Source organism: Cataglyphis hispanica, chromosome 6 (assembly GCF_021464435.1).
Source record: "Cataglyphis hispanica isolate Lineage 1 chromosome 6, ULB_Chis1_1.0, whole genome shotgun sequence".
In the NCBI taxonomy this organism is placed as follows: Eukaryota; Metazoa; Arthropoda; class Insecta; order Hymenoptera; family Formicidae; genus Cataglyphis; species Cataglyphis hispanica.
The window spans coordinates 6,039,736-6,062,191 of NC_065959.1; the positions used below are offsets into that span (position 1 = coordinate 6,039,736).

A 22,456-nucleotide genomic window follows, 5' to 3' on the forward strand; every position below is an offset into this window, starting at 1 on the left:
AGAATATTAGTGGAAAAGAGACAACTAAAGGGAAAGCGAAGCAGGAGTGAGAAAGAGAGAGGAAAAGGCGAAAGAGAGTGGAGAAACGACGAGAAACTACGTTCCTGCTCGACCCTGAAATATATATAGAGAAAATAATGTTTCTGGTTTAAAGAGAGGACCTTGACCATTGACGTGTGGTTTCTACTAGAAACGTAGATTTAGTTTGAAAATTGTGATCGAATTATTGGTGCCTCGATGCGGAAAAGTTCTTTGGTGTGTGTGTGTGTGTGTGTGTGTGTGTGCGTGTGTATATAGTTTGATATAAATAAAGATTTTTATCTTCTTGAAAATAGCACGCAATTTGGCAAATAGTGCAGAAAAACGAAATTGCAGAAAATTTTGGCTTTTACGGAAAATGGCTTTAAAATGTGTGGAAATATTTTCATAAAATACAGAGAAAGAAGGAGATATTGTTTATAAGAATTTTTTTATTTGCATTTTATTTTTTCATACATCTCTCTGTCGAATGCATGAAATATGTTAAACAGACATAACTGAAATATGAGTATGCTATATTTGAGGAAAAGTGATTTTCTTCTGCACAAAAACTAATATAATCATAATGGTTTGTCAAAGACGCGCGGATCGCGGCACTTGTTAAGATCTAGCAGTAAACTTGCTATCTTCTTGCTATTCTTATCGCGACACTCGTAGTTATACTTCCACCGTATACATTTTACAACGCTCCATTAACGATATGGTCGTGCTAAAGCGCCAGTCTTTCCACCCTCGTTTTTCTTTTTTTGTTATTCCATTTCTGTTTTTCTCGTTTCCGTTTCGCGGTTCTCAAGAGAAATCTCATTTCCCCACCTCGCGACGTAACCGACCCGCATTTTCACCTTTAACGAGCATCGCGAAGAATAACGTAACGCGCTAAATTAACAATTAAGACCTAAACGGCTGGTAATTAAACGAAGACGCTGGGAGACAGCAAGAACAGCTAAGGTAAGGAAACGAATCTGCTGGATGCAGCGAGCTGTAGGAGATCCGTTAAATTCAAGGGGGAGGAGGGATGAAAGAAGGAGCATAAGAGTAGGGATGAATAAGAGCGCGAAGGAGAATAGCGAAAGAATGAAGAGAAGCCAAAAAATGATGGCGAAGCGATTTTAGCGGAATGAAGAAAACGGAAATGCGAAGGAGATATCGACTGTTTCTGCCAGAGACGTGACAGAAAATTCAACATATCAAAGGTATACGATATGTCAAGAATCAATCTATCAGCGTTTCTTGGTGCTTTGATATGCACATTCTAAGAAGGTGAGCGTTTTATTGAATAATTTAGTGAATTTGTAATATAGTCAATGATAATAGTAATAATAATAATAGTATTATTATCTATTATTAAAAAGAAATTATTTATTGCGTGGTAGAAAAAAAGAGTATTGTGGCAAAAATCTAGTTTATAAAAGAATATCATATCAAGGAAAATTGTAGATTTTTCTTAGGTAGAATTTGTATATAAGATAAGCATTATTACGAGAGCTTTCTTTCATTGAATATCTAGATTTATTTTAAAAAATATGATTGTTATAACAAACTTGTAAAAATAATTATAACAAGTTTCTTCATAATAATGGAAAAAAATTGAAGAAGTGAGAAAAGGTGATAAATCGCATTTTTATATGGATATTAATCTTTACTGTTTGCACGAAACACAAGAACTTACAACTTGCATTTCAATTTTTGTAACAATTATTTTTATTCTTCAATTTATATATATATATATATATATATATATATATATATATATATATAGTTTAACATAATTTGGAGATAATCAGGATGTTAATCAGAATAAAAAGTTAGATACATATGTAACTCAAATCTTTTTAAATTCTCAAAAAGCCAATTTAAAAATAAAAGAATGAATAATATATCTGTTAAGAGCGTATCATACTTTAAATGTTTAATAAATAAACTATTTAAAATCATTTAAAATACATGAGATATTTTGTTGAAATGAAATAAAGTTATTTTTACAATTTGCTATGTCAAATAGAATTTAGTCTACAACTTTATACCGAGATACAAAGTTTATTCAATTGAATAGTTCCAATAATTGCAGTGTCTATTTTGCCGAAATCAATCACACACAGTGCGCGCGAACAACAGTTTCTATTTAGCATACCAAAACATTTTGCTGTTTATGCTAGTCGCGAGTTCTCAGAACGATATTGATTTTCCACGTCGATACGTAACTTCTGAAGGGCGCTGCGCGTCTATTTTGAATGTAAAAAATGACCGACGGCAGTTAGGGGCTTAATTTCACATCTCATAAAACCGCTGAACGGTGGCTCTGGCCCGGCAACGATCTGCCATTATATCAAGTGAAACTCTGCTGTTGAAAAACGGCTTCGGTGTCCTCCGTTATTGTTGCGGATGAATAACTTTTCGTATGGATACCTTATTTTCGCGTATATACGAAAGGAACATTTTGTAAATAAACTATATTTCATTTTCGTTTTCATAAGTCTCGTTCTCGTAAGTCGTTCGCATAAATTGTTTAAATCTGACAGTATCCTATTACGCAAATGATGTAAAGCAATTAACTGTGAGATAATAGCGTTTAAACCTGACACTCTATCACAATATGTATGTATTATAAAGTAATCAACTGTTATAGCTATAACGACCCTAGTTGGGCACTTACATACATGCATTTACGATGTATCATTTTGTGATTGTGCGTAAAAAGCGATGCAATACACGCTATAAAAATATATTCTGCTATTTTCTGTAGAATTGCTAAAACTGGCGTAAACGTCATCCTATACTGTCAAATTACTAGTGCTATGATACCTCGATGAATTCGTATGAAAATCGTTACACGACAGTTTCATGATCGTAGTATTTGCACTGTTACACTCGAGATCGTGCCGATACGTATGCATATTGTCAACGGATTTTAGTATGATGCGAGCCACACGTGCTTTTATTTTTACGACGCTATTATTTTACCACCTCAATGTGCGATGCGCTTTTCCTGGGAACGCCTGTTATATATGGACGAAGAGTATAAAGGGACAATCTGCATGTTCCCCGTGAATTTCGAATTTTTCTACCCTGGTGCTGGGAAGTAATAACGAAGAAATATTATGTGCGGCTCTTTTTATCTTAACGGGGGAATAATTTTTTTTGGAGAATCTCTTGTATCTTACACAAATACGTTATGCAAAGCAATTTTGAAGAGGTAACCTAGGTGGCTTCCCCGGGGGAGTAATTCGGGTTTGACCTCACAAATATCTGCGAGTATGTGTATAAAATGGTCCCGCACGGAAATTGGATTGTTATTTTAAAATATACAGACTAGTATTGTATGTACATAGCAACTAAATCGCAAGCTCTTGAGTCGTTATTATTTGACCACAATAAATTTTCGGAAGTTTTAGATTGCTCTTGTTTAAAATATGAAATTGATGCGACGTATTTTTAAAATATGTATACATCACATACAGCAAAAATATATATAAAAAATAATTTTAAAATTCTCATTCACAACGCAGATAAGATTAAGGTATACAAGGATTTTTAAAATACAAGAATCGTAATCAGTTTGATAAGCAATATTCATGACTTTTTTACGCGCAGAGAAATATTATTGATACTATAAATTTATAAATGTAATCAGGTCGTGAACGGAAAATTCATGACAATGACGATACTTTATTGCATCTATGGCATAACCGATATTCAGAGGCATTACAACGATTATACAAATACTTATGAAAGTCTCGAGACGTCTAAGTAGCATGGTAACGGCTCTTATCTGGCGTGATTGGCAGACGAATGGTGGGAGGTTAACAAGGTATTGTTTCTGTAATCGAGCAAGATGCTTTACGAGCGGAACCTGCACACGACTTACTTTTCTCTTTTTAATTAAGATAAAGGAGCACAGATAACAGACTATGCGGTATCAACGGATTTCTGCATGACACGTGATATTGATCCTTGCTAATAGGTAATTTTATGTGCATTTACAAAGTTAATGTTAAAACGTGAAAAATACGTTTAAAACTGAAATAGAAATGTAAAAAATATGAAAAAACAAAAATTACTAATATCATTTCTCGTTTGATACGTAGCAAAAAAATAGTCAGCTTTTACAGGTAAAATGCACGCGCCTTTTGGCTACCGTGTATATGTCATGTACATTTTGTTTTAGTTCTGCAAGCTCTATAAAGCTATAAGTATGCGGAATCGATCGGTACACTTCGTGTTCGTGAGAACGATGCAGAAAAAATTGCACGTTTGAAGGTATGACACTGGCCGATGGCAGAGTCGTAGCACGAATAACGATAGTACGCGCGATATTGCAGAAAAATTGTACGATAATTATACGAGTGCGCCTGTGAATAATTAAGTGTATGGTAGCACTTACGATACACTCGCACACTTGCCTCGAAAAGAGTCGGTACACACAGAATATTTCATGAGATTTCGCAAAATGGGGTACGTAAACATTCGTTCGGTAAAGCTATTTTTATATTTGGATATTTGCATTGAGAGATAAAATATAAAATAATTGCGTATACTATTTTATCATTGAATAAAATATATTTCCCTTTTTATATTTTGTTTTATATTTTGAAGTACCACGTATATCTCTGTAAAAGATTTATATTATAATAGATAATTGTTCAGCTTTGTCTCTATGTAATTATATTTTATTGCGTTCTGACAAAAACGTCGATAAACTGATACTAATAAACAAAATTATTTTCACTGCTGCGATAATAATCGATGACTAAGCCAGGGCAGTAGGCCTTTTCAGAGACGTATAACAATCGCAAGCAGATTAGAGCCGACAGCCGTGCTACAACGACAAGGTGTGTCGCTGTGAAAAACTCCCATTGAGAAAATAAGTAGGCCGGCGCGAGCGTGTATTGAAAAAGTTTGCAGACATTTCGTTTCCTGTGTTTTTCAACAGTGCAACCGATGTGCATTCAATATTGTAGCGGATCTCTACAAATTCTTTTATAGATAAATGACGATTCTCATAAATTGTAAATTACTGCTATACAAGTATATAATTTTGTTGATTTTCCATGAAAATTTTGTACGATTTTATTTTTTTTTTTTTTTAGGTTTGAAATGCAGACACTGCATATTTTCTATTATATAATGAATGATAAGATATATGTGATATTTCTTGTCAGAAATTAACGAAAAATCTTAATAACATAGAAGAATCAAGTCTATAATGTAGAAGTTTAAAGCTCATTTATCTTGCCTTAATTATCTTGCTTCCAAAACAGAAACACGCCTTGTTACGTAACAAAATTCTCGCACGATTGACGAGCAGCAACAACAGATCTGTGTAACTATTTTCACCGAAAAATAGAAGTAATCAAAATGATATCTTTTATTTATCAATGTGAGAGCACGACATCTGCAAATTAGCGCGATTCGTTTCTCGGATATCACGACTCATCTCCAGCCGCGTTGGAACCGGACCGACGCGCGCAAAGTAAAAAGATTGATGACGTGTCCCCGATCCGTGTATATACCATCGCGAAACGGGCGATGCAAAATCTTTCATGACTCGCTAATGTTTTGTAACAGTTCTTGTTCTGGCACAAACGTTGATAGATCGTTTCATTGACCAGCGACGAGATGAAGCTCGTCCGTCGTTCGCGAGAAGAACGATCGGCGCGCGATCGAGACGTGATAGAGATGAATGAAAAAAGAGCGAAGAGAAAAAGAGCGAGAAAGAGATAGAGAGCGGTGGAAGGAATGAGAGGAGAAAATCGTGGCAAGCTTGGTGAAGCGATGGATATAACGTAGAGTATATCTGCCTATTATTCACGCGCGAGATAGGTCGAGAAGTGGGGGGGTTGATCTAGCTCGATCTATGAGAGCCCGGGGGTGAGGCCAGACTTAGAAAGGTGGGTTAGGGGTTCGTGGCGAATTCTTATAAATCAAAACAGACACGCTATCCCGTCTTATAGGGTGTTTCCACCCTTTCTTACGCCGGCCTCTATGCCTTCTTACTTCCTTACCTGGCAGACTGTTGGAAATAAAGGGAAAGGAAGGAAATAAAATATGACAAGGGGCGCGAAAGCAGATGTCGGAAAGAATGTTAGAGGGAAGAGAAGCGCCGCTCGACATCTCGGATGTTGATGTATTATTGAGTTTGTCGCGTATTATCGGTCGCTATCCAGTATCGTTGACAAGGGTGTATGTCAAGAGAAAAAAATTGTTAGCCCGAGATATCAACGCACGAAACAATGAACAAGAGGTGTTTACGTTAGCCTCACAAATACTGACAAATATATGTGACATGTGACAAATATATATATGACGTATGATTTAAATAAATTACTGACTTATTTAAACTTTATTTTTTTTGTACCATTGTCTCTTGAATTTAATATGTCAGATCAAAGAGAAAAGAAAATACCGTTATTAAAATCGCACATTTATTATTGTCTTCATCTAAAATGATATCATTGATATTGATTTTTAGAGTAGAATAATTATACAATTTAAAATTATTCTTTAACAAAAGTATATAATTTTTCCTTTATTTGAAGATTTTCGCGCAAAGACATTAAAGAATATTCTTCTCCAGACATGTTATGTCTACGTGACGTGGATCGGCCATCGCTATATAAGAAGTCTGCCTCAAGTTATATTACTAAGCATCAGTATTAGCCCTGTAAGTAATACTGTGGTATTATATATATATATGTATATTGTAGTGATATTCGCCTTTGAAAACAGTTTACGCGCATTGCCGCGGCATACGGTTATGTTCCGTTTTCAGAATAATGTGCATACACTGCACTCGCATGTACGCTGTTATGCCGCTATTTCTCTGAATAAGACATCAGCTTTGGACGTATTTGGGTAGTGAATATTTAATGTTATCGATATTGCCTCAACAGTCGTTTGTGCGGAAAAGGAAACTATTATACACTATACGACGGTTTACCTATTACATGAAATTGATTCAAATTTTTCAAAATGTCTCGCATTTAGATTTTATCTTATTTCGTTAAAAATGCAAGTACAATCTCGTGCTGGACTGCGCCAGGGAAATGCGATGGCATCGTATTATGAGCAGCGGCATTCTCGCGTTACACTAATGCAATTAAGGATATTGTAATCCTGAATGTAACTCAGTCCGCCTGACATAATTATATCTCCCTGCTTATGTGACGCAATGTAATAAATGTACGTAAATATATTTGTCCAAAATATAGTTTTGCATATCTCGGCCAGGACAATCATTGTGCTTGTCCGAGTATGCTAAAATACATGAGTAACATTATAGTTGTTGGCACGAAGCGATTTTTGCCTGGTAAACTGTCTTGATAATGTTAACAAGATTGCTGTTAAAACCACGAATCTTTTCATTTTTTACACATTTTGTTCATTTAATCTCCTCTCTTTTTTTCCTTTTTTTTTTGCATGTGCTAATCCTTATCGGTTCGAAACATGCAACCGGAAAGATTTTGCCATTAACTATCCAAACTAGCTCTAATATCTTAGTAACGATGGACAAACGATTTGGCTATTTCTGTATTCAGCACCTAATATCTCATAACTGACGTTAGAACGTGTCTTCTTATAGAGAGCACTCGTGTAATTTCCATATGATTTATTTCAGTGAAAAGTCAACTAGAAATTTATTATACATTTATTTATAGAATATTATCTACATGCTCATACATGACCTTTACTCGTGCATATATACGGCCTTTTTCATCATAAGCTTCATCATAATTATTTAATGATTATAATCGGTTAAAATTTATTTTCCTATTTTAGCACTGGATGCAAGATTGCATCAAGTCGTCGTTGTTGTAGAAATGTTTCGTGAAACAATTCCGCGAGATGCATTAGTACACGTCTTCTCCGCAATTCTTCTCCGAATCACAATTCACTTCTAAAAAGACGGAGAGAAAAATTTAATTGCTGAAATGCGAGAAAATCGAGGGAATCGAACATCTGCAATCGCCATTCGCGTTACGAAGCTCGGTCATACAAACGGAGAAACATAGAAAAGACGAAGAAAACTTACGGGGGTTCTGGACGTGCACAGGAGACGGAGGGTTGGTTCGCGTGACGACGGCCGGAGGAGGCATCTTGGCGTGCAAGGCGGCGAGGCACGAGTTCGCCACGTCGTAGAAAGAGAGCCGAGAGAGACAAGTGCCGTAGTATCGGCCCGCACTGCCCATTTTCAATTTATTCTTACCGGGTGCAACCGCCATTTTCGCGTATCACGGCCGCATCCACCCGGGGCCGCGCCGATTATTACTCTTCTCCCATTCAACGATGATCGATCGCGATTATTTTATCGGATCGAAAAACGCGCACTGTATCATCGTAGATCACAGTCTCTTAAGATTATCCTCATGATAAATTCTAACGTTACGAATGTCGAAGCGATGCGATGCACGCGTCATTTTTTTATCATCCCGCCATAACATGAATTTCACATTCTCATTAAGGATAATGTTGAGTATCTTGCAAAGCTTGGAGAAGAGATGGCTTCCGAACGTTGAATACAAATTATGAGACCGACCGTAGTTCTTTCATAAATATGCATTAAAAATTAACAAAAAAAAAAAAATATGTAGGTTTAATGAGCTTACTATAATATAGCGAGAGATTAAATATTATATATTAACACTAACTTCACCATCAACACTATTTTTTTTTCTTTCTCTTCATAAAAAAAGAATTCTTTTTCTTTCCAGGATTCTTTCCAACACAAACACTCGTGAAAATTAATCGACTTTTCCTCTTGCTTCTCGTCGAATCACTATAAAAAAAAATACTGATTGCCTCTCAAGATAATGAATCAATCATTAATCCTGCATATCGGACGGTAGATTAAATAACCGACATTGCTCGGCGGATCACATGCACGGTAGTTCCGATTCTCCGCAACCACGGCGAATACCACTTGGAACTAATTATCCGCGCGAGCGCAAATATTCCGTCCTTGCATTCTCGTGACGAAGCGCTGGCACACTGATTTCGATACTGCTTCTCCGAACATCGAGGCCTCGATACGACCACGACGGTCGGCGGTTGGGATCGGTGGGCTAGGCAACCGAACGGAAACGGTGCGGTTCCGCGGAGCGGAAGCCTGGACCGGAAGCGTCACGAGTCAACGGGCGCCTCTCCGATTGCACGCCGCGGTCGCGGCTAGATAAAAATGTATTCGTATATGCCGTTTACATGGTCGGGAGTCGGGATTCCACCGCGAATACGCGATCTCGTAGTCTCGCGACAAAATTGTATTTCTCTCGCCTGGCGCCAAGGAACGGTTCGCGTTTAATGAACGTTACGTCGCGCGGCATTCGACTGAGTTTTTAATCGGCGAGCGTACCGCCGCACACTGACTTCATATTGGAGCAATAGGAATAACTACCGCCAGCGATATATTATCACGCCGCCGTGCTTCCCGGAAACTTGATACCAGCGCTACATAACAATAGGCGAAAATGGGTCGCTTTAGTCGGTCAATTTCGCAGCGAGTTTACCGCTGAGTTGAACTGATTTACTATTAGATATTTATAAAGATACGGTGCAGTAAGAACGTTGAGCGATTTAAGTAGCTTTGCGAGCTTCGCTTAAACATTAGAAGTATTCATAGGGAAATAGACTTCTTGTTGATATTATTATAAAGAAATTAATTTATAAATAATTATATAATCGAGATATTTTTGCACAAAAACTTAAGCGTTTGACGATATATTTTTACTATGTTATAAAATATAAGACGAGTTATTAAAAATTTAATTGTGCTTAACTAATACGATTGCAGTTTAATAGAACTAGAGAGCTAATATTTCAAGAAAAAATATAACAATAATAATAAACGTGATATAAAACGTAATAATAATAAACGTAATAATTATAGTAATAATGATTAAGTGTGTATTGTATAATATTAGTGAAAAGCTAGCTAACGCATTTACTTCGTTATGATGTAATTTCATATTAACGTCTTTATGAATTTAATCATCTTTTATCTTGCCGAGAGTCGCGGCGCTAAAATTATGATGCACGATTCATGCAAAATTATGGGAATCGTTTGTATTGATTTTCGAAGCATTATAATGTATTGTTCAAATTTTAAGTAGTTTGGCGGTGAGCCAAACGATATCGTCTATAAATCCGTATATTTGTTAACGTCGCATTTATTAATGTTACTTATTCGCATTGCCTTTATATTAGTCTTTCTCTCTCTCTCTCTCTCTCTCTCTCTCTCTCTCTCTCTCTCTCTCCTATTTATAACTCGCTACCAAAATTATCAAAAGATTATAAATGTTAACATACATAAAAAATATTAAAAAGAGACTTTAAATTATATTAATACAACGCATTTTTAGGATTTATCTTGTTATACTAACTAATAATATATAACAGTATAATCGCTCAATATTAAAAAAAAAATTGATTTATATTTTTGAAAAAGATCCGATTTCTCATCACGGCGCACAATTAAATCCCTAAATTGCATTACAATACTGCAACGAAAGTAGTACAATTTTAACGAGTTTCAAGGATTACAAATGCATATTCAAAATCGTATGTTGTAATGAAAAGTTTGAAGAGTCTATTGAATCCAAATGTAATAACACACAATTTCAAAATAATAATCGCCGTTATCTGAAATTACAATATTTTGCAGCGCGATATATTTTATTTTTACCGGAGCGCACTTTGACAACAAAGCGTTTTTGTTTCTACTTTGACGTGCGTTATATCCAAGGCACAAAACAGGCAATATTAATCCGATCCGAATAGTAGATGCGCTTTGTGGCGCGTACAACTGTTGCGCCAGGCAGACGCAACATTGCGAGGGGGGCAGGAGGGGGGGATTGCCGTATAAAAAATGTAATCGCAGTCCCAAAATAATCCGCGAGTTTCCCGGCTGTTTGTTTCGCGGCCGGGTATTTTTCTATCTACTGCGGTCGCGCATCCATTCCGTCTTCAATAATTAATACGTTCATATCCGGTTATATGCGGATGCGTTCTATGCGCGCATTCCCTATGCATTCTCCCGTCGCGTTCACTCTATCCAAATGGTCATCATCGCCGGATCCACACGCGCCGTATGCTGATCATTACCAACTGAAACCAGCGCTTCTGCAAACAATGGGCACCGTCGTACGGTCATGCTTGAGCTATCGCGCCGCGCAATTATTGGAATCGATTATCCGTCCGAAGGAATTGTGGCGGCTTGCGGTGGAATCGCGCGAAAGTCGAATCTATACGGGTCGTATTGTAGATACGCACTTTAGATTCGAGAGCAACGAGACCTGTGCTGATTATAACGAGACTTTGTTCGAGTTTGCTCGTGTTACGAGAGCGGTCGAAGGCGCACTGCGTAGGTGTTTGCTGACGGCTATCGCCGGACCTCGAAGACACACTCACGCTTATCGCTTATGCATTATATGCATAAAGCCGTGTGCAAATAAGAAGCGAAACAATTACAAAGAATCAATTTCAAGCGCTTGCACTACGATTTCTTTCTTTTCCTATTATTGAATCTAAGCTAATAAATAAGAGAATAATGCGAAAATAAAATACGAGAAGCTTTATCTTGTCTGGTACATCATTACAATTGTAACGATATTACAAAAGTTGGAGTAAAATAGTAATAGACTACACAGAATGTCCAAATTTTTATTATTAAGTTTTTCTCGATGTAGGTCAAATTTTTTACTCCGTACTTTTATATATGTTATTGTAGAATATGTACTTGCAAATGTAAGATGTGACACTTGCAACAAATACAAAGTTTTCTAATAAAAACTTTTCTATTTTTCAATGTGTAGATGTGAATAAAAAATCTTTTTCTTCATAAAAAACTTTACAGTTCTAAAGCCATTCATATGGATAAATAAAAAAAAATTATGTGCTGTGGATATTTTTTAGAGCACAACAGAAAAACTCTGAATAGACACTTATTAAAATATACTTTTTGCAGAAGAAAAAATTATTATGATACAATATTAATTTATATATGATGAGCATTTAATTAAAATTAGCCTTGTGAGTATTTTATATTTTATTAATATGCATATATTGGTCTCGGATTAATAATAATATTAATATTTTGAAAATTCTATATTTTCAATGTTTTTGTATTCTTGCACAATAAAAAAATAAAAATATTTGCAAATCACTCAGATAAAATAATCTATGAAAAGTATTTATTTATCTATTATTTGTCACACACACACACACACATATATAATCGAAGTTAAATTTTATTCCATACTCCTTACTATTATAATATATATTTATCTTTATCTCTCGTTTTTACATTTTATCATATCTCAACTCTGCACGCATGTCCGCTTTCGTCTGGCTCGTCGGCTCTGTTCCCGTGCGCCTGTTTCAGTATGCACGTCGGCCTAAGTACGGCTCTTCGTAGGCGCGTCACACGCTCATCGTCGGTGGTGTACGGACGACGGGCATATCGTATCGCACACGGAGAAACGACGCGGCTCGGTTACAACGCGAACGTAGCCGGCGACAATGGCACGGCACCGACGGGACGCGCGACAGGAAGGTGGCCGTATCAAATGCTTAACAGTCGACACAATGCCACGTACATATACCGATACACACCGGCCGCTCCGCAAGCGCGATTGTGGCGCACCGGGCGCGAGCGCACATTGTTATTTCCGTCGTGAAACGTTTGATCACGAGAGCTAATTTCACCGGCAATCACCATGAATCGTAAACTGTCTCTGAGAATATAAAAGTTCTTTTTAAGTAGAAACTAATATATTTTTTTGTAAAAAAAAATTACGAGAGAATCGGAAAAGTATCTATCCATTATAGATCTTATATATTATAGATCTTATATAAATAATAAACGCAGAATTTTTACGATAAAGATAATTAAAAATTTTAAAATAATCCAAATCCCCTTATTTGTAAATATGTTGCTGTCGCGCGTAGATACTCTATAATCATAAATGCATAGTGATTAATATATATGATCTGCAATGTCCAAACATTACATATAGTCATCAGTAGATTAAATGAAAGGGTAAATGACGTCAACATTGTTCCGAAATTAGATGCGCACAATGCCCGGTATAAATACACGTGCGCACGTGAACCAGGGACATTGTTATTCCCCGGTGCAACGCTCGACCACGTTACAACGCTAATTTCAAAGCGTGCCGTTAGCAAGTTGATGTAATTTATGATCGCGAAATATAGACGTGATCAGAACATTCGTGCGTAGCGTTAACAAAAGATATTTAAACGATGTAATCGGATAAATGTAGCTGGAATTACCGCCGTTTTTTTGCATGTTTCAACGAGAATATAAAATTACATATCAGCGTTTGTCTCTGTAAAAGGATGACAGAAAAACAGCGTCATTATATATTTTGAAAAACGGAGTTATCTCTCTCTCATCTTCGCCATATATATCACCCACTTTAACAATTTAATCTACGTGACACATTTACACTATCCTTACACTAAGTTGATCATAAAACAATCTTTAATATCCATTATCTAGAATCGATATCAGCATGGTATCTCGAAAGTTTCGAGGGCCACTTCGCGTTACGGTGCATTTAATTGCCAAATGATCGTTAGAAAGACTATGAGACCACGAATTAATGTCATAGATGCATTTATCGGCTTGGAAGGCAGACGGTGAATATAGGCTAATGGTTAAAGTTGATTATATTACCAGTCACAACCAACACTTAAGTGGTTAACAAGGCATTGTCTTTGCGTAATACATATTATTAAGCTAAAACAAAGTATGGGGAAAGGAGATGCTTGCTTGTAACTTATGATTGACATTTATAAATTTGTAATAAAACGTTTTTTTTTTTTTAATGTCGATTTTATTATATTTTTTTTGCATAAGAAAATATTATGTGTTTAAAGAAACACACAAAATTGCAAAATTTGTCTACATACAATTGACTTTACTATCAAAGAATTATCGACTTCTAATTGAAGAAAAATATGACAGATCTCACAATTGATCACACATTGACGAATTTCAATAGAAACATAATTCTTTGTTTTCTCGCATTTTACGATTGTATCTGTTCTGTCCAGTGTAAAGAAATATTTCTTTGACTGCGTATCCCTTTTTTTACTATCCTTTTTTACCTAACTTTTTGCACCACCAGTTGCTTTAGGGGTTGCGCTCTTTTCATATCGGATTGCATAAACGTCTTTCGAAGTCGTTACAAGGCCGCTCGCACAGCTCTACAGATATGTATTGTTCTCGGATTCTTAGATACGAATACACTCGCTCCATACGTATGTTACAATTCTCACGAGCGGTGGTGTCTCGCCTGTATTTCCTCCAGAAACTTCATCCCCAGACTTTCGCACGTATACGTATCCACTACTCACCACTTACGCGAATACACTCAACAGGTTACTGCGCCCACAGAACTTACTGCTACGGTGTATTCAGCCCGATTTCGTTTTGTTTCTGTAATATACTTCGCGTTTTCTAAAGGTGAACAGGACGATTGGAAAAGTAAAAGTAAATGGAAAAAGTTGGCGCCGACAGAATTAGAGAAAAGCAAGGGATTCACTTCCTGTCCAAGCTAAACGGTAGTCGGCCAAATTAAATAAGGGACTTTTATTAAACGACAATTTATCGTCGATTCAGGCGTAATCAGAATGAATTTCCATTTATATAATTGTATAGAATATTAGAAATAAATAATGTTACAAAGATAGCAACAATAAAACTACGGAAATAATATTAATTGCAATTATCTTTATAACGTTATTAATATAAAAGAAAGAATTTTCATAAATTATAGTACATAAATTGTATGTACATGTTTTTTTGTTTCAAAATTTCTTATTTATTTTTGTCAGCAAAATTTGCGTTTTGTAATTAACTTTACATTGTTTTCATATTCCATTTGGCGCTTACATAGGATTGTACTATGACTTAATTAACATTGCGAGTGCTGATACTACGCATTTAAATCACAAATGCAAAATTCCGATCGATGATGATAACAACGGATAGAGGAAGACGTCGAAAATGGAGTCAGTAGAGATGGTAATTGAGCATTGGTTACAGATTGCGAAGAGCCATGAGAGAACGGAATGGTCGGGCGAAGGAAAACCAGGTACAGGATCGAAGATAGAACGGGGCTAAGATAGAAGAAGAGCGAGTTTCGCATTAGGAGTAATAGGCATTATCTCCATCGATCCCGGCTCACTACCCCGCTTCTACCACCTCGCGCATCACCCACCATCTCCCTAGAGCTGGATGGGTGATTGGTTCGTTCGACCTAACCGGAGAAAAAACGCATGGGAATTCTACCGGCCATTGGCACGGCGTACAGTATCCTGATCGCGAAATGCGGGTAGTGGACTTGGAAAGAATCAGGAGAGACGTATATTACTAGTAAGACGCGCTATACACGTACCTTTAGAAATGTTAGAAATGAGAAGTCGATTGTAATAATTAAACTTCTTTGAAAAATAATTTTTTGTTAATTATTGAAGCTTTGAATAAGAGAAATCTGCATTATTTACTAAAATTTTCAATAAAATATATCTAATAATATTTGTCTCAATAATAACATTTTTAATCAATTCAGTCTTAATAGCATTATTTGTTTGTTTATTGCGAGGTAAATATTGAATGTTGTAATTAAAATCAAAGTTTTATTAGTTTGGCAAATTACAAATGCAATTCACGTCTAACTTCTACAAATCGATCACGGCATAGGTTCCGAATTCCTCGATTTTACAATTCAACTCGAAAATAGCTTTCGGATCCTGCAATTCCGTTTTATCAACAGCAATAATTAATCAGTATAAATTAGAACATGTCGTTACATAGAATTTCAAAATCAACGATGTGCGGAGAAACGTGATATACCGTACCGGTAGTTTTTATGGTAGTTTTACCACTTTTCCATCACTGCGCGGTTGTGGTGCAGCAGGTGGAAGAAGGATGACGGTGACTAATTGTCGTAAAGGCGATCATGATACGTCCAGCCTCGTAAATCTGATTGGCTACGCTTACTGATCCAGCTCGCAATCTTGTCAGCAAGATCGCTCGACGTCCACACGTATATACGTCGCTCGGCGCCAAATTCTGGAAGTCGGAAATTTAGATTCATCGAAATCGCCTGCAGTCTTTTTCACAAAGATTGAGAGATATAACATTCCTTGACGAGAAGCGTCGTTGAAATAAGGACGGAAGACGATCTAGATGCAATCGCAAGTGTCTTCAAGTGGAAACTGTAAAGCGCACGAGTTACGCGATCGAGGACGGGAAAATTATACGATTGTATTAAAGTCAGGGCTGTGCATTGTCGCGAAATGTGGCAGCTTAAAGCATGCAGCTAAAATATTGTATAGAATGCAATTTTTTACTAATAAAGGTATAAAAATAATATATATATATATATATCAAATAATAAAATTATTATTTTTGTAATTTACTTATGTATGTTCAATTAATTAAAACAAGAATATAAAAAAGGTAATTGAACACGAGTATCAATCGATAAATCTGGCATACAAGATAGAGAGTTCAATGTGTGGAAATGTAATCTCGTCCTACTTTATCTAAGTCCGACCGATTTAAGTACAAAAAAGTAATTGGGCGCGATCATGGAGGAAACCGGACTTTACATCGCGCCACACGCACGCGATGGTAAACTTAAGTAAGAACGGCAATAAGAGTAAAAGAGTAGATTAGAAAGAGAGGAAAATCTTGAAAATGATGACTGAGTGCATCACACAGTGGAAGTCATATTTACTTGTGTGTGGCATACAGTTCACTCTGCAGTTTCAAGGGAAGGCAGAAGATAGCTAGATAGGTAATACGATGCGCCAGCAGCATCCCTTATCCAAAGGCAACCCGTCTTGTCTCCCTCTTTTCCTTCTATTCCTCTGTTCTTTCTTCACGACGAATCCGGTACTCTCCGATAAGTAAGTCTCTATCGAGATTATCTAGGGTTCTGTTAGATTATTACAACGTTTGGGATATGGCAGTCCCAATCTAATAACCGAATTGTTCTCTCAAATTCATTCTCGCGAAAGAGGTTGGTCGCTAAGGTTGGCCTGCGTCACCTTTCATCCGGTTTCGCTGAATTTCCATTGCCTTCATCTCGCGGAGTGAAGCTTCCATGTGCATTTATATGAAATCCATTTCGAATTAATACGTCGAGATTCATAAATAGTTTGAAAGTTTCTAAACTCTTAGAAACAGTTGTCGAGGGGCTCTGAACGCGTAGTACATATAACATAGTTGGCTTGAATTCACTGCTATCATAATTAAATGGCAAACGAACTTTCGCGTTTCCGAAGCTTCCATGAAATTTTAGATGGAATAATATAGAACTCGTAAATAGTTCGAATATCTTTCCTACGTTGTAGATGCCCATTGAGGATCTGTATGTCTCTTTCAAGAATTGTGTGAAGTAAATTATGCTTCCAAACAACAAATATGCAAGTAACTTTGTCTGTGAGAATGAGATCTTATTAGTGAAGTAAGAGCACTTCTTCATCCAACAGCTTCAAGAATCGCATCGATGTAGTCATGAGAAGAGAACGCAACATATATGCTACAAGGTAGCGACATAAAATTTTTAATAACAAGAGTCTACTTGCAATCCGTAGAACATTATATCCGTATAACGAGGATAAGAGGCGTTAGTCTCGCACGAAGAGAAGTCTGCCATAATGCAATAGTGAAGATAGCATCCTCTCTTCCGTAGAAGGTAATAAATACGCAAATAAACTTTGCTCGTTAACTTATCGGACTTCGATAGACTTGGGCAATCTTCGTTTAATTTGGTTGCGTGCATCAGATAAAAATGCTGTATTTCGCGGATGATCGCGAAAAGTCTCCGTCCCAGGAGACGCAGCTCGGCTAATTGCAAGAATGATATAGATATAATGACGTATACTTTTGTGAAAGTTAGAAATTTGTAAAGTGTACGGAAATAATCTGAACTGTGTTATAAAGCGATTTTTTTTACATGTTATAATTGAACAGCATTATATATCTTTTTATTTAAACGCAGACGCATTGTTTTCAGAAAAATCAAAAAATATCAAGTTTCCAAAATTAACTTTTATTTAAATAATCGATAACATTGTTTATTTATATCAGTTACTCACAATTTAGTTATATGATAACTTTTCACGTGACGCAAATGTAAATTTGCGTATTCTTTTTACAGAAAGGCAAATTTTGCTTCTTTAGTGATTAAGCAATATGTTTAATTAACCTCCTAAAGTAATCCTTCTGAATGAATCTGTTTGCATCTTTCTAAGAACATATTTGCAACAAGCATTATATTAAAGTCTAAACCACAAGGTACGTCGTGGTTTTAAAGCATCTACTAGATAATTCAAACTATTTCAAAACTTTCAACGCGCTTGCTGCTTTAGTCCTTGTATATTCACAGTTGAAGAAGAAATATGTCAATACTTTTATGCTTTTAACCTTGATATTTTACACGATGCATGTAATATATTGAATATATTGTAACAAAAAAGAAACTGGACACACGTTATTTTTTCCATATATATATTTTATTTTATAATGATTTTATTGTGCAAATGTATATTAGGTATTATATTTTACTTGGATATTATTATTATATATATATATATATATATATATATATATATATATATATATATGATTTTATCTTTTACGAATAACATTTTTATCACGCATTGTCGTAATAAAAAGATGCGTACTCGGCAAAGCATAACTTTACTTTTATTCCGTATGTCTTGCGAGTGTGCAAAAAAATTAAATTTCCTGTCGCGTATATACGGCTACACGTTATTGTTTTCACTAGCGGCATGTAACATTGGTAACGCGTTAGGTGAACATGCTATAATATTAAGTGGTATCTTATGTAATACCTATCCTACCTATCCTCAAACGTCGAGCACTTCGTTTCACATCGCCCCCTCTCATTTCGCACTCTTTCTTTCTGCTGTTACTCGTCGTATTCTTTATCCTCGTTCATAGAACGTAATTGAATTCGTCGAGCGGAGTGGAGGCATCAAAATATTAGCATATTGATCAGCCTACTGCGACCCGCTCTCTTAAATCCACGAGCGTAAAACGCACTTAATGCGAGCAACCACTTTGGCTGTTACTACAGCGAATGCAATATCCGTCGCTCGTAGTAAGCGTCCACGTTGTATTCGTTATCTGACAAGTTTTTATAACATGCATAAAGAAGGCGCCGTCGTGCACGCAGGTTCTTCGTTCTTCATTTATAAACGAGACAGGCATACGAAAGTATGCCTGTGGTGACAATACCGTACTACATGAATAGATATATTGTGTAATGTGCACTTCTGGTAGCCCTGTAATGCGCGCAACTCTGTTATATTCTGCATAAATAATGTTGTATACCGCGTGTGTTGAAAGGATTCTACGGACACCCGGTGGTTTCAGTTTCGCAACGAGCGTAAAAAAGAATTGAAACGTCATTCGAGTTGAGTGAAATAAATTACGTGCCGGTTATAGAGTGCACATAGACCCTCAATATTGCGTGTCACGATGCTTTTACGAGTTTATACTGCTATATATTTAGGGAACGAGAGGGAAAGACCGTTACAAAATAAAATATATAAGCGAAAAGCGTACAAATTTCGAGTTAATACAGATTTAAGATATTTATTATATAACATAAGAAAATTGCTTATTCTCATCATGATAGTTATGTTAAGAAAAAAATAATGCATGTCTTTTTAAACAATTTCATACCGAAGCAATTATGACAAAGGCGAAATATCTCTAAAATCCCTCTGTGAAATAGCTGAAAATGAGGGATGCAACGCGTACGATAATAATGAATTTTCAAATATCGGCACGTGAACGTGCCTAATGATGGCGCGTTTTAGCACGGGGACAACGAGCTTTGAAGAGGTACGTTATCCATGCTCGCCCTTTCAAACAACCCTTGAGCGACACGCGACCTCCCGATTAAAGCAAATTTTACGCTACAGATAGTTTTCGCGCTTGTGATATTTCTCGGCTGTTAGCAGACTCAGTAGATAGAATCTATTTGAGAGCATCTCGTGTGTAATCAAAGTTTACGAAAGATCAAAAATCACAGTTTAGATTACACATACATACATTTCTCAAATTATATTTTTCTTAGAATGTTTCTTTAGAATTAATAAAAATATTAAGTAGATATTAATAGATAAGAAAAATGCGATTAGTAGAGAAAACAGTTCAATAACGCTCAAATTAAACTAATGGAATTAATATTGACTTATTGCCATTTATTTTTATAACAAAATAATTCAGGTATATTTAACGATGCCAATTAAATGTTGAATATTGATAAAATACTTATTAATATTATCAATTAACGTCAATTAAAATATAATTCATGTCAATTTTTAAATACTCTAAACGATACAGAATGCAGATATATTACTCGTGTAAATATAAATATATTTATATTTTCTCAAGACTGTTTTTTGTGCGATTTAGAAATCTCTAAATTTTATACATTTACGATTTATATTATTTAATACTTATTAAATAGTGTTTAAAATAAAATTGTCAATAACATATTCTTTATAAACGCAAAATGCAAATTATTTCAAGATTATAATTCTCCGAAAAATTTAAAAACAATTGGAAGAATTATATGCTAGTTCAATGTGCTTGCTTTATAAATCAAAGCATCTTGGCATTATTATTACAGTACATCACTTGGTCACTCGGGCAGTCGATTCGATGGCATGTCGAACCAAACGATTTACGATAGGTCGTGCATCTCGAGGCGCGAGAACTCGACCCGGTCGGCGAACACGACTTCCGCATCCGGCTTATAGCTGCTGCTTTATAGGGTAGGTGGGTGTACGAGGGAATGCTCTAGTCACCCAGCCAACCAACGCCGCGCCAGTTAACCAGTCAACCAGTCAGCCAGCTAGCTAGCCAAGTACCGACATATCGTAGATGCTATAACAGTTTGACGCCCGTTGATCAGTGAAGCATCTACTATATTAACGAAGAGAAACATAAGAAAGAACTTGCTAGTCACTTATGCATAATATTCTCTAATCGATATAACTAACACACTGGTATGGACAATGCATTTTCTGGAAAGCCAGAGATCAAACGAAGAGTGGAATATATCCTGTTATAGCTACTCAAATCTTATAAATCCTTTTTACCCTCAAAGCTTTTAAAATGTTCTAGATGATGTTCCAAAAATGATTCTAGGAAATATATAACAAATTTTTCTTTGACATAGAGAAGAAAATTGCACTTGGTTTTTAAACAAAGCATGATCTTCACGGATATTATATTTATTAATTTATTGTTAGTCAAAATTTTAATTATTATCTCAAATATTAATTATCAAAATAATAAATAATAACTATTTTTGAAATTAAGAAAAAATTGATTCTGAATATAATTGGTATTCCTTCCATAATTGGTTATTAATTAATATCAAACATTTCTAAAGCACTTTCTCTATATTATTAATTATTATCATATAACTAAACACAAATATATTTTAGCAATGAAGAGAATCATGAGTTTTAACGTGTAATGTTACACAAAAAACTTATCGCAAACAGTGGCAAATAAATATCAGTCGCGTAATCATTTTCCGTCCAATATAAGACACATTTAGCGTCGATCGAATTTTGTGTATCTTTTTTTCTCGGGATCGTCTTTTGCGGGTAAGTCTCCTTGATGCCAAATTTTAGATTTATCCCTCGGTGAAAGGGGGTCAGATTTTGTTCCGGTATTCGAGGCAATCGGCCAAGTTGCACGCAAACCCATGCGGTTTTCCACGTGTGTAGTACGAGACTTTACGCTACAACGGATCGTAGAGAAAGGAGAGAATTTCGGCGAAGATTCCGATTCATACTTCGTCTACTTCCGCGATGGTATGCTTCTTCCATGTATCCGAGCGTCGCCAGTATTGCCGCCCTCGTTCCCTCGGGAATCGTATACGTAGGTATCGTCGAATATTTCGAACTCTTTGTCCCCGACAATATCTTTCCTCTCCTCTCTTTTTCTCACCCTCGTTCTCTCAATCTCCCTCTCTATACATATATAGTACGCCATTTGAGGGTGCAAGGGAGTAGTGTACGAGTCCGCTTGATATTACCGCGCTGGGTTTTTACGGGAAAATGGGTTCTAAGCACCGACGGCGGACTCGTTCCCGGGTAAAACAATATCATTTCATCCCACGATACCTTGTCCCGTTCCTCCCGTCCGGATCACTTGTTTGGCCGCGACAGGTACTGCCTCGACTTTTCGCATCGCATCCCATCGGACTACGACCAGCAGCTATTCGGTCCTCTGGGTCACGACCATACCAGAATCCGTACGACTGAGCGTAGAGCAGCATGGGCAGTAGTCGCGGCGCAGCCATACCCCTTCGTCTCCATCAAGTTTAACTTG

The 22,456-nt window shown here is 36.2% G+C and overlaps 1 protein-coding gene across 4 annotated transcripts in view; it reads right to left on the reverse strand.

Annotated features, from left to right (window-relative positions):
• Nucleotides 1–22,456, reverse strand: part of LOC126850288 (nucleolysin TIAR-like) — a 382,595-nt gene that overhangs the window by 124,906 nt on the left and 235,233 nt on the right. The window contains exon 1 of one of the 4 annotated variants that reach the window (XM_050593139.1): nucleotides 8,069–9,316. The exons of the other annotated variants lie outside the window; for them this stretch is intronic. Coding sequence (XP_050449096.1) covers nucleotides 8,069–8,258 — 190 coding nt within the window. The 5' untranslated portion in view covers nucleotides 8,259–9,316. Of the gene's footprint in view, nucleotides 1–8,068; nucleotides 9,317–22,456 lie in introns of those variants that run through there. 4 annotated transcript variants of the gene reach the window in all.